Source organism: Amphiprion ocellaris, chromosome 3 (genome assembly GCF_022539595.1).
Source record: "Amphiprion ocellaris isolate individual 3 ecotype Okinawa chromosome 3, ASM2253959v1, whole genome shotgun sequence".
In the NCBI taxonomy this organism is placed as follows: Eukaryota; Metazoa; Chordata; class Actinopteri; family Pomacentridae; genus Amphiprion; species Amphiprion ocellaris.
Window position 1 is genome coordinate 6363746 of NC_072768.1, and position 12155 is coordinate 6375900.

The 12155-nt window shown below is 40.9% G+C and overlaps 1 protein-coding gene across 2 annotated transcripts; it reads right to left on the reverse strand.

Annotated features, from left to right (window-relative positions):
• Positions 1 to 33: 33 nt before the first annotated feature.
• On the reverse strand, positions 34 to 11976 carry lrrc56 (leucine rich repeat containing 56). Of its 2 annotated transcripts, none has more exons than XM_035940614.2 (13): positions 11874 to 11976; positions 11429 to 11606; positions 10786 to 10873; positions 10151 to 10211; positions 8901 to 8997; positions 8200 to 8397; positions 4916 to 5093; positions 4594 to 4824; positions 4320 to 4387; positions 3570 to 3712; positions 3308 to 3423; positions 2712 to 3063; positions 34 to 2380 (listed from the first exon to the last, which is right to left on the reverse strand). In XM_035940614.2, exons 2-13 carry the CDS (start codon positions 11591 to 11593, stop codon positions 2212 to 2214), a joined length of 1866 nt encoding a protein of 621 aa, XP_035796507.2. In that variant the 5' UTR covers positions 11594 to 11606; positions 11874 to 11976; the 3' UTR covers positions 34 to 2211. The 2 variants fall into 2 exon arrangements, with proteins under 2 accessions (XP_035796507.2, XP_035796506.2); XM_035940613.2 differs by having other exon boundaries at positions 36 to 2380; positions 3206 to 3423.
• Between the last annotated feature and the right edge of the window lie 179 nt (positions 11977 to 12155).

A 12155-nucleotide genomic window follows, 5' to 3' on the forward strand; every position in this document is an offset into this window, starting at 1 on the left:
CTTGTTTGCTGTAGTTACAACTTGAGTGTGAACCTTTGATAATGTTTTGAGGAATGTAACCACAACCTACCTGACATGATCACGATTTTAATTTTAGACTCATCACCTGGTATTTATTTTAGTAGTATCCATGGCATGTGCTGATAGTTTTCTCTGCTTCATTGTTTGTTTTTAGGACGTTTTTCTTGATGTATACTCTAACATCAGATATATTTGCCTTAGTAACATAATCGGCTACCTGTTTTTATTAATTATCTCCAGAAAAATTATTTCACATAACTCATTTTTAATGCAGTTGTCTTTCAACATCAGTGTTGTATTGGATAAAATCATCAGTACTGAAATTACTCTTTCTTTTCTCGTAATATTTACTATCCCAAAAACCACATATAGAAACCAGACCTTTCTGTTTTGTCTCATCATCTGGTAATAACTGGGAGTGGAAGAAAGCCTCTCACAGGCCAGATCAGGTCCCCAGTCCTGACCGGCTGTAAGAATGATGCCTTTCACAGAAATTACAAGTCTTTTCAGAGAGACTACCATCCCACTTTCCCACCATAAAAGGCCTTTCCTTTCATTCCATTCCCCTCCATCTGTGTCTTGAGATGTAACCCAGTGTCACCGCCGTGATGGAAGTGTGGCTGAAAAACACCTGACAGAGAGCAAGGCAGCAGAGCAATCCCAACAAATGAAGCTGTGTGAGGAAATGACGGAGAGTGGTACAGCTACGTGATGGAAAGTGTTACTAGAAGGTAAAAAAAAAAAAAAAAAAAGCACAAACATGTTACATAACAGCTGAGTAGCTATGGGCACCTGCATGTATCCGACACATTCCTATGTCTACATTGTGTACATCTCTTAATCCACACTGCGGGGAGGGGTATTAGCAGAGCTGTCAAGGTTTAATAACTGGCTGCGCTTTGTTTCGTTGACTCATTTATTTACATCCTGTTTCTGTGGACAGGTCTGATGCATGGATGACAGAAAAATGGTAAGTGCTTTCTGATGTGTGTTCATGGTGTGTGTTTGTGTGTGTTTGTGTGCCCAGTTCAGGTGTTCATGCAAAACACAAATTTGGAAATATCACCGTGCTGGTTTCAGCTGTTTCCCTGGAATGAAATTCAATGCTAAGACCACTGTGATGGCTTTCAAAGACACCTGTTTAACATTATATGACCTTAAGAGCTACTGAAGTGTTAAAATTGTCTCCCTCTCTGGTCCTCATCCACCCAGATATAGCAGCGTATGTTCCAAGTGTGTCTCAGAACAAATGAGTCTGAGATTGTCCTTCACAGTGCAGTAGATGGGTAATTTCCCATAGCTTTTGATAAACAATGGGATACGTCACAGAACGTATAAACTCCAAATGGACTTGATTCGTTCCACTGCATCACTTCTGCTCTGTATCAGTAATACGTCATGAAATATTTTAACATGTATTAGCAGCAAGCAAGGCGCAATGCTTACATTCTTTATATTTTAAATGTATATCACTTTAATCTAACTCAGACCTCAGATGTTTCCAAACGGGCAATACACTAATGATTCTTTTTCTTTGAAATGGTGAGTTGTAGAATGATCATTTGCTCAAGGGGTTTGAAGCAATGGATTGAGATTCTGATTTGATGTTTACAGATAGTGCCCTCAAGTGACAGTATGAGACTATTACACCGTGGATATAAGGAAAATCACCGTCACTGCAGCGACCTAAGGCAATAATTTGACTTTTCTTTATAGCTAAGCTTTATTGAAATAGAATCACAAACTGATGAAAGTTTTTTTAACTAGGTAAAACAAAAGGATGCATTTGAAATATAATTTTATATTTTGTCCTGAGAGTTGCAAGTCAGTTGTCAGTTACATCCGATTTCATTTTCATCCAGCTAAAACCGGCAACTCTGTAGTATTAAAGAGATTATCTCAGTCCTTCAATTACACTGTTAGTCATGTTAATAACTTGACTGCTTATGTTGAAGCCCTATGAGTAATGAGTTCCTTGGATGTTGATGCACTGGTGAGTCCCAACAAGAATACATTCAATAATTGCTAAAAGGGAGAGAGTCTTCAAATACAAGAAATCTCAACACACCTGACAGCATTGTGCGAATGATGAGTCATGACTGAGTGATGAGTCAAATAATGGGAATGATTCTCCTCAACAGAACAGTTCCTGGAGTCATACTGATGCCTGCAAGTCAGCCCAGTCTGCTGTCAGTCTGGCTGTGAGCGCCCTCTGCTGGGCTGGAGTATGTGGTGCTGGTGATGTTTTTGTAGAGCTGCCCTGGCTGTGTGAGGGTGAGTAATTGCTGGTCTGTCGAGGATTTTGGACATCTTGTGCTTGTGGAGCCGCAGCTGTACACTGGATAGGTCCATGTCCTCACTGAAAGAGAGAGAACTTTTGTTTGGGTCCACCTGACATCAACATTACATTTACCTAAAACTTTGTTAATTTGAACTTTGTTAATTATCAAGTCACAATTGTAATTTAATTGCAAAATGATATCATATATTGTGAAAAACACTGTCACATGTTTGAAACATTCACTTACAAATTACATTTTAATATAATTTAAGTATTCAATTCTTTATTTTTCTAAAATCATTCAAAAAGAAGACCTTTATATCAAGCTACAGCAACAAAACAGATTATAATCTATTAAGATCATACTACATACATGTATATATAAAAGTAACTTTTTATAAAGCCACACCATGAATCTATGAGCCCTTCATCTGGAACACTTGTTGGAGGTGGGTGGAGAACGTGGCCAGACTGAGGTAATACAGGCACTTTGGTCCTCGTCATCTGCTGGACCCTGTGGAGTATGAGGTCTGCATCTGCAGGAGTTGTACCTGGTCCAGACTCACATGCTACTCTGCTGAAATCAGGTACATTTTCTGAGTTGGCCTGGCTGAGACGAAGCCTGCGTGCACGGATCTGTGATAGCGTCCGTTTACCAGTAGCTGCAGTGGCACTGAGAGGGGGAGAAGGAGACAGCGGGGTATCTGAGGACGAGGACAGTTGAGCCACAACAGGGGAGAAGGCTTCTCTGTGATGCAGGTCTGAGAACAACAAAAAAATAAAAAAACATTAACTGAAAGAGTTTAGCTATTAGTTTAGGATCAAGCACTGACATTACAGTTTGTATTCTGTAAGACTGCTTGGAATCTGTAATAAATTCATATTAATTTAGTGAGCGTTCACCAGGGGAAAAAGACTTGAAAGAGGAGTCTGGTGAGGCAGCATCTAGGCTGTCGCACTGTTTGTCCTCTCCAAGTTCTTCATCACTACTGTCACTCCGCATACCACCAAAGCCTTCTTTTTCTTCATCATCATCATCATCTCTCTCATCATCATCATCATCATCATGCTGAATGGCCAGGACCTGTGGCCGTCTTTCTCTCTCAATGGCCTGAATACGACTGAAAAATAAGAAAGGAAGATATTTAGTTTCATCTGCAAAAAGTCTGTAGGTGCATCCAGGTTGACAGCTGATGTAAGGAACAAACTGGAACACACACATGCATGACAGCCCTCTGTTTGTGCGAAGTATGTAAGCATTTACTACCTGCTATGCTGCTCCCTCCAAGCTCTGAGCTGAGCAAACACATTGACACGTTCTCTAAGGTCAGGCTCCTCAAGGTCATACGTGTGTTCTGGTACATGGATGGGCAAGTCCCGTGGGGTGAAAGTAGATCTGGTGGGTGCTGTCTGTGAAACACAAGACAGGGAGAATGAACATGAAGGGTAGGAGGGGAAGCTCGGAAACATAACAGAGGACTGGAAGCCTAAGAGCGGAGCACATTAATTATGGATAGACAGTTGTTATTATGGTCAGATGGAGAGGGAGGGGAACAGACTGAGCAGGAGGGGAAGGTAAGAGGAAGAAAGGCAGTGACAGCAGTGGGGAGTGTATGAGCCAGTTTCACAGTTCTCATGGTGTTAGCAGCAAAAGCCCCATCTGTCAGTCCCTCTGACACTGCCCTTCACACATCTCTATCACTTGCATTCTCCCCTCACTGGGCTTATCTTCTCAGGTTTCTGTCCTCCTGCTAATAATTAGCTGCTTCTGTTCATACTGACATGACATTAAAGAGATGAGCTGCTGGTGCCAGACAGCCATAATGGCCTGTCAGAGCCCATAAAGCCTGTTGTTCCTCTCAGCTGGCACTAAAGGCTCCAAGGCTTGTACTGGAAACAGCATGTCAAAAAAGATAGATTGGTATGTATTAATGTGATAATTGACAGAGTCAGATTTTTTTTTTTTCAAACAGCAAAATGTTTTTTCCTGAATTGGAGGAACTCTGTTGCCACTTACTTTCAACTTTTCTCGTCTTGCTCGAATAGCCTGGACTGGGTTTCCACAGAACAGAATTTTGCCAGCTCCTTCAAAAATTAATAGATAAAAAGGGATTTCTGAGTCAAAGTATCAGTGTTTCAACACTCATTTGAGTCCTCTTGGTGGCACTGTTGAGTAAAAATTGCTGATACTGTTCTGAATGTTCATCTGTACAGGTTGATGCTAATCAAGAACAATGAAAATGGCACTGAAACTGAATAAAATGTTGAAATTAAACACCGGTGTGCCTAACCATGTGTAAGGGCACTGGTTTCTGCTTCCACTGCTGCTAGATCTGAGTCTGCAGAACCAGGTCTGGACCCAGAAGGGGAGAGAACTCCAGGTCTGGCTGCGGACACGGGTCTGGAGCCAGTTTTTGGTCTGGAGCCCACAGATGACATGGGCCAGACACAGGAGAGGCTGGAAGAAGGACGTCTGGCAGAACTAGGTCTGCTGTAAGGGCACGCACTGTCTGCTATCTCCTCTACAAAGACAAAAGTCAGTTGCTCATTAAAAATACATCTGTAATTAACCGTACTGGGTCGACTCATTCAATACAACTTATACATACACACCGTCCATGCTAGTGGTCAGAGAGGAGTTGCAATCTCTAATGGCGTTTATGACGATCTCCAAGTCTTCTCCCTCGGTGCTACAGCAACTCAGTATGTCCTCCTCCACCCTTTTACCATCTAGGTAACGCAGCTGAGGGACCAACTCCCTCACTGCTGCCCGGTAACTATAGTCTGCAATCTGGGTGGAAGAGAAACACAAGAGAAAGAGTGAATGTAGAAAACACACAGCTATCTTACAAAACAAGGAAGGGGTACAAAAAGGGAGAAGAAGCATGGAGCATAACACAATTAGTGGGCCATTACGATAGTTAAAAACTGTGACTCAGATATTTCATACTTGTTCAATGCTTGACATTGTTTTATCAAGTGGCCTTTTGTGTACAGTAAGCCATAACTGCATTATGCACTGCAGTTATTTAGGACTGCTTCTATTAACAAAACATCATTTAATATAAATTTTAAAACTGGACGTCTCATTTCTGTGCTTGACATGGACTGACCTACTTAATTATGCTTTGACAGACACAGCAAAACCAGATCAATGCACTTGCAATCTAAATTCTATTCTATTATACACAAGTGCACAATATGGGGCCTGGATGAAAAAATAAATAAATAAAATTATTTGTGACCCACTTTAAAAGAAAGTATTGATTTATATTGTTAACCAAGCTAATGATTTACTAGCAGTTTAAAGGCCGAATGATGCTAACTGTGTCTTTAGTTACTGGCATCACATTAAAAATGTTGCATATTAACTAGCTTTCATAATGTCTTTTTGCATTCACCTTGCAATGCAGGTTAGTGCTACGAAGATCTTGCACTGAAGCCTGGTCTTTTATCAGCAGAGACAGAAAGAGACTCCCGTAAATCACAGAGCTACTGAGCGATCAAATTAGAGCTCGGCACTCCTGGTCCTCACCGAACCCCACAGATGCAGTGAAAGAAAAAACAGAGTGAGTGGCTGGCAAGGAGGAAACAAAAGAGAAAAGAGGAGGAGAATAAGGCCTAAGTGAGAGGAAGTGAGTGGATGTGTGTGTGTGATGGAAAGAGAGAGAAAGAAGAGTGATAGTTTGGCAAGACAGCGAACCCAAGAACCCCTCAGTCACTACAAAGCGCAGGCCTAATGCATATTCAGCTCAGCATCTCCCTTCATTGCCCTAGTTTCCTAATTAATGCTCCGCTGGTGGGTGTAAATAAACACATTCACAGTGGCCCAAAAAACTCACAGCTTAGTGCAGTGGAGATGCAGCTTGTACCGTACCATGTACCCAGCTACACTCTGCACCACTGAAATGGCCCATGGTGAATCATGCACCGGACTTTTACACTGAACTAATAGTGTACCGGCAAGTTTACAGAGAGACCACATAAGCACTGTAATGTAATAATAACACATTATCTCTGTGTCATGATGTCTCTCCACAGAGGAGTGAGTATAGAGTGTGGTTGTTATGCTTGACTAGTTAGATTCATCCTGCTCTCCCAGACTCCTCTCTGGTGTGTTGAAGATCCAGATGCAGAGTGCCGAGATCATACTGATATGTTTACATCTCAGCACACGCTAATTACATTTTCATGATTATCTGACAAAGGCATGAGGGCTGACGGCCTGCTAGCACAGGAGAGACCGTTAAATGATCAGGACCATTTGTAAGTTGGCTTTTACAACATCAGCTGAATACAACACTTCCTTTCCAGGAACTGTGCCCAGCTCATTGCTCAAGCTTTATTCAACTCCAACTGTTCTCAGTTTTGTTTTATCATCTGCCAGACTACTGTCAGTCTGAGCTTTGCACCACTTGCTAATGATTGGCTCAAGACGCATTGATCTAGGATTTTAGAAATATTCTACTGTCTACAATTGTGCTCAAAGTATGTTAATCTGAGTAAGAGCATCTGCTAAATGCCTAACACATTAGTTTTAGAACATATTAAAACACACATCATGTATCAATGCATTCCCATCCTTTCATCATGGTACAATTGTTGATCTGAAATAACTATTGGTCATATTTACAGCACAGGTGTGACTTTTGTGGCTAATTTTGGATATCACAGATTAAAATACATTTCCACTAGAACAATGCTTACTTGTCAGATATCTGTCTGCTGATTCACAAAGGACAAACAAGGAGTTTGACAAGGACAGGCTCATAGGTCTTTTGAAGGAAAAGCTCACATTTGGATTTAAACATGATCTGTATTTCCTTATTCAAGTGGGCTCTTTTTAGGTAGATGATGACAAATGTACACTGCGCATCCAAAAAGAAAGTTGCACTCTCTGATATTTCACTGGACCACCTTTAGCTATGAGAATGGCACACATTCACTGTAGCATCGTTTCAATAAGCTTCTAAAAAAGCCACAGCATTTATTTCTGTCCAGAGTTGCACTAATTTTCTGCCAAGATCTTGCACTGATGATGGGAGAGTCGGACCGCTGCGCAAAGTCTTCTCCAGAACATCCCAAAGATTCTCAATGGGGCTGAGGTCTGGACTATGTGGAGGCCAATCCACATGTGAAAATGATGTCTCATGCTCCCTGAACCACTCATTCTCAGTGTGAGCCTCATGAATCCTGGCATTGTCATCTTGGAATATGCTCGTGCCATCAGGGAAGAAAAACCCCATTGATGGAAAGACCTGGTATTTTTTAGTATACTTAGGTAGTCAGCTGACCTCATTCTTTGGGAACATAACATTGCTGAACCTGGACCTAACCAACTGCAGCAACCCCAGATCATAACCCTGTCCCCAACAGATGTGTATGGTAAGCGCTAGGCATGAGGAGTGCATCACTTCATCTGCCTCTCTTCTTTCTGTGATGCGCCCATCACTTTGGAACAGGGCAAATCTGGACTCATCAGATCGCACGACCAACCACATTTCTTCCTCGAAGACGATGGTTCACCACTATCCTTCCAGGTTTTAATGATGCATTAGATGGTTCTAACCCAATTTTAGTAGTTTCAGCAATCTCCTTAGTTGTTTTCTTTGCTTGATGCAGGCCAATAATTTGACCCTTCTGAAACAGATTAACATCCTTTCCATGACCTCAGGATATCTCTTCCAACACGGTTGTTTAATAAGTGAGAAGCTCCTCACTGCATCAGCTAGGGTTAAATAAGTTGTTGCCAGCTGAAACATATTCATCACTGCAGTAATTATCCAATACAATTATCCTATTTACTTAGTTAAATCCAGGTGGTGATTTTTTTTGGACAGGCAGTGTATATGTCTCAGTCTTAAACTATTAAGAACATTAGCAGAGAATTTTCCTACCTGAGTTGAGGTGGGGTTTGGGCGTAAACACACCGGGTTGCCCTCCAGTGTGAGTGTCCGGAGAGTGCTACACAAACCCAGATACTGAACCTGGACTAGGTCATCCACATCATTCCCTTCCAGATCTAACAGGTGCAGGTTCTCCAGCATGCCAACCTGACTCACGTCTGACACGTTGTTATAGGCCAAATACAGCTCCTGAAAACAGGGACAGAAATCACAGAGAGCAGAGAATGGAAAAAAGAATATTGAAAAAAATGAAGAGGGGAAGGAAAGATGTGAATGAACAAATATCCAACTGAAATGCATTAAACAGAGGAGAAGTAAAGAAGTAGGTAAGACAGAGGACATGTTAGACAGGTCACAATGTCAGAGAGAGAGATATGGCATTTTCCCATATCACAGCTGAAACTGGGATTCTATGATCACAAGAACTCAGTAGTAGTAGTCAGACATTGTCACTATTTGCTGTGTAAGTATGGAAATAACGAAGAATAGAAATTTGGTCAAAAACAAGAAAGAAGCTATAAGCTCAATTCAAGAAATTCCCCCAAGAATGCCTGATTTTTATGTATATACACATTTTTAACCATTGAAAGATACATTTTCCTAAACTCTAGCCCCCATGGATTTTTACCCAGATCACTTGACTGAATTGCTGAACTATCTCCACTGAGCCATTTGTAACCTTTAAAGTCTACCTTAAGAGAACACAAAGTAGAAATGCCAGCTAGGTCTTGCAGGCAGCAGCGAGACATCCACAACACCTGCAGGTGGGAGAGGGTGGTTCCCAGGTCTCTAAGGAGACAAAATAGCACAAACTTGATTTAGAGGCAGGGAAGGGAGTTACACAACACTATGAATCATGGGAAAGGCTATCCATTCTCTTGGCCTTTGAAACTTCTTCCTCTCCCCCAGAATGCAGTCCTCTCCCTTGTTTCCCACTTGTCTCTACAGCTCAGGCCCTTCCAGAAGAGTCTCAGTGTATCTATGACCCTGTAACACCCTCTCCACTACAGCTCCCACAGCCCAGAGCAGGAAATGCTATCAGAGGCAGTGCACGTCCGGCTGGGTCTGCTCTGCTGCTCACAGGGTGGAGCAGACAGTTTGCTATCTTTCTGTTCATACTTGTTTATGCCTCAGCAGTTGCTCTGGTAACATTTTTCCACCTGTCTTCTTATAAGGGCAGTTTATATAGTGTATTGGTACATGTGTCTGATTTCTGATGTTTATTGCTTGTCTTTTACTTGCTTTTGATGACATAGCTGTGGCTACAATCAGACTGGTAGGACAAACAAGGAGAAACTGTCATTTTCCCTTGTCTTTCTCTAGGATTGTCCAAGTGGATGAACTTGAAAGCTGATATTCCACAAATCCCTCTACGTTCTATTGTGAGGCAGGTAGTTGAACCTGTTCTCCACATATATCTATTTCTAAGACAGTACTCAACGTCACATCTGCTGGTGTCTGCTTTGCAAGCTGCAACATGCATCTTCTATGTTTACATACTTTATTACAAGGCACTGTTGGGAAAACTTGGCTGAAGCAGAGCAGAGAACTACATCTACACTGCAACCTACACTTCTTAAGGGACACATCCCATGACTTTGACCTGCTATACTACCTCAAAGCACTGCCTTTTATAGATTTCCAAGACCACCGTGAACAGTATTTCCCATGTCTACTGAAGTTCAAATTACAAACCCTTTAGAGAAAAGACTTTGGTGTACTTGCTTGTTTCTAAACATATATGAACTAACTCATACAACGACAAGAAGCAAACATCAGTAGCACAAATTCAATTTTGTTGAACACATTTTTCAATCTTGTCTTTGACTCTCTAGCATGTTCAGTTTCTTCGTTATCTGTGATCTTCCATTAGGTAATCTGCTTTAAAAGAATACGAACAAGGAAGAAAACAGAGAGGTGGTTTTTGTGTTACATAACTTACCTCACTGACATGATGACACTGTTGTTCATTTTGAGCTTCTCTAACTTGGGCAAGTAGGCACCTACAAGATAAACAGATAACCAAAGCCATGTCTCACTCTTTAGCCACCTGATTAATTTCCAAATTAGCTTACTCAGATGTTCGGCTTCAATTAGTTAAACGGAAGTGCTTACAGTGTCAGGGATATGACTCACACATGTATGGACAGTGATCTATTTTGCCTGTGCTCGTTGTGCAATCTAAGATTTTCTGAGGACCAAAGTGGCCATAGCCAACATTTTCCTCAGTCATGTTGCCCTGGCTGACATACCTGTCAAGAAATCTAGCATGGATATGTTTTCTACATCTTTGTTTTTCTGCTATCTCTTTCTGATTTGCGAATGTCTGTGGTATCATTATTATAGACAGGATAAAAATCATCTTGTCAGTTTTTTAAATGTGCATATAAATATAATAAGAGTGACTGAGATTGTGTCCTTTGTCACATAGGAAACAGCAAATAGAAATAAAACCAATGCCAACTGCAAACAGTGAGCTGTAATGAGTACATATATAAACTTTAAATGTGTGCATAATGGTTTTAAATTTTAGATCATAATATATTTGTAAATGCCTCGGTGCATTGTATATCTTACCAAAGTTACCCAGTGTGCTTTCTTGGGTGTCTACGCAGACCTCCAGTGATGTTACATGAGAGAGATCCTGAGTTCCACACAGCGACTTCTGCAGAGGAAAGTAATTATCAATATATTAGCTGACCTGTACTGACATAATGAAGTGGACTGTGTCCTTACTCCACCCAGTTTCATCCTTCACTAGTTACAGTAGACATGCACTCGTGACTTTGATAAACAAATTATGTTCGGTGTATGATGTGAAATAACTCTGTCTGCAAATGTCACCTTTAAAAAGCAATCTGCCCAGTGTGTGCTTGCTTATCTCCAGTTACTGTTCATGGATTAGTGTATCAGGTATCAGACATATCATTCACACATTATATACCAGGCAAGACGCACTGAATAGATGTTTAATGTTGACATGTACAGTGCTATTCCACAACTCCAGCCTCTTTTAAATTATGCAATGAAAATGCCTCTGTCACTACTGTCAGATGCACAGATGTAAACATAACAAATATCTAAAAACAAAAAAACAGAGGTTTGCACAAGCAAACAGCTACAGTATCCAGCACACAGAGTAAGCACACAAACTAGACAAAAACAAGGAGAAAATAATGTGTCATTTACATGAAAACTGACTGTATTCAGAGGAATTTACCATCCTATCTGGGGAAAGGTGAAGCTCCTCTGCGGTTTCAGAGTCTTCAGAGAGTTTGGTGGCAGGAGTTGGGTTAATGTAGCCTGAACCACTCAGCTCAGTCACCAGAACTCGAGCTGTACCAGGCCGGAGCTCCGGGGACACAGACTCATGACAGCTATTCATTTTCCACGGTTAACTGAAATTAACAATATGAAGCATGGACATTTTGATTGAGAAAGATGAAATACTGAGTAGTAATCTTGAGCAATCTCTAGCTTATCTAGCTAGTGTTCAATTAGCTACACATTAGCTTAAAATAACTGAACAAGTTAAAAACTAGCGTTAACTTCTGTATTTAGATGTTGGCATTAGCTGGAGGCTAATTAACGCATATTTCACTCTACGCTAATTCTTCCAACTGAATATTATACTGTAATTTTACATATAATTATCTATGTTTTACCTGGTGTAGAGTAGCCCCGTATAAAGATACAGAAAATACATTTACACACAGGAATATACAGACTGAGAGCTTCCAAGCAAAAGTTTGCTTGACGACCACTGACCACTTCCTGGATACAGCACTAACAGACCCGGGGCTCCCTGGGATATGTAGTCCAAGCGTGGCAGTTAGCATTAAATGGAATGCTTTCAGTACAATTCTTAAAGGTTTTTAGTTTATGAAGCATTTAAATTAATAGTTATTCTGTCACGACTATTATCAGAAATTATTGTTATTATTATT

Coding starts and splice junctions, on each gene's coding strand:
- lrrc56 (XM_035940613.2), bottom strand. CDS start 11,593: ATGAATAGCTGTCATGAGTCTGTGTCCCCGGAGCTCCGGCCTGGTACA. Junction 4,825..4,915: donor TCTGACCACTAGCATGGACG/GTGTGTATGTAT, acceptor TTGTCTTTGTAG/AGGAGATAGCAGACAGTGCG. Junction 3,064..3,205: donor TTTCAAGTCTTTTTCCCCTG/GTGAACGCTCAC, acceptor TGTTGTTCTCAG/ACCTGCATCACAGAGAAGCC.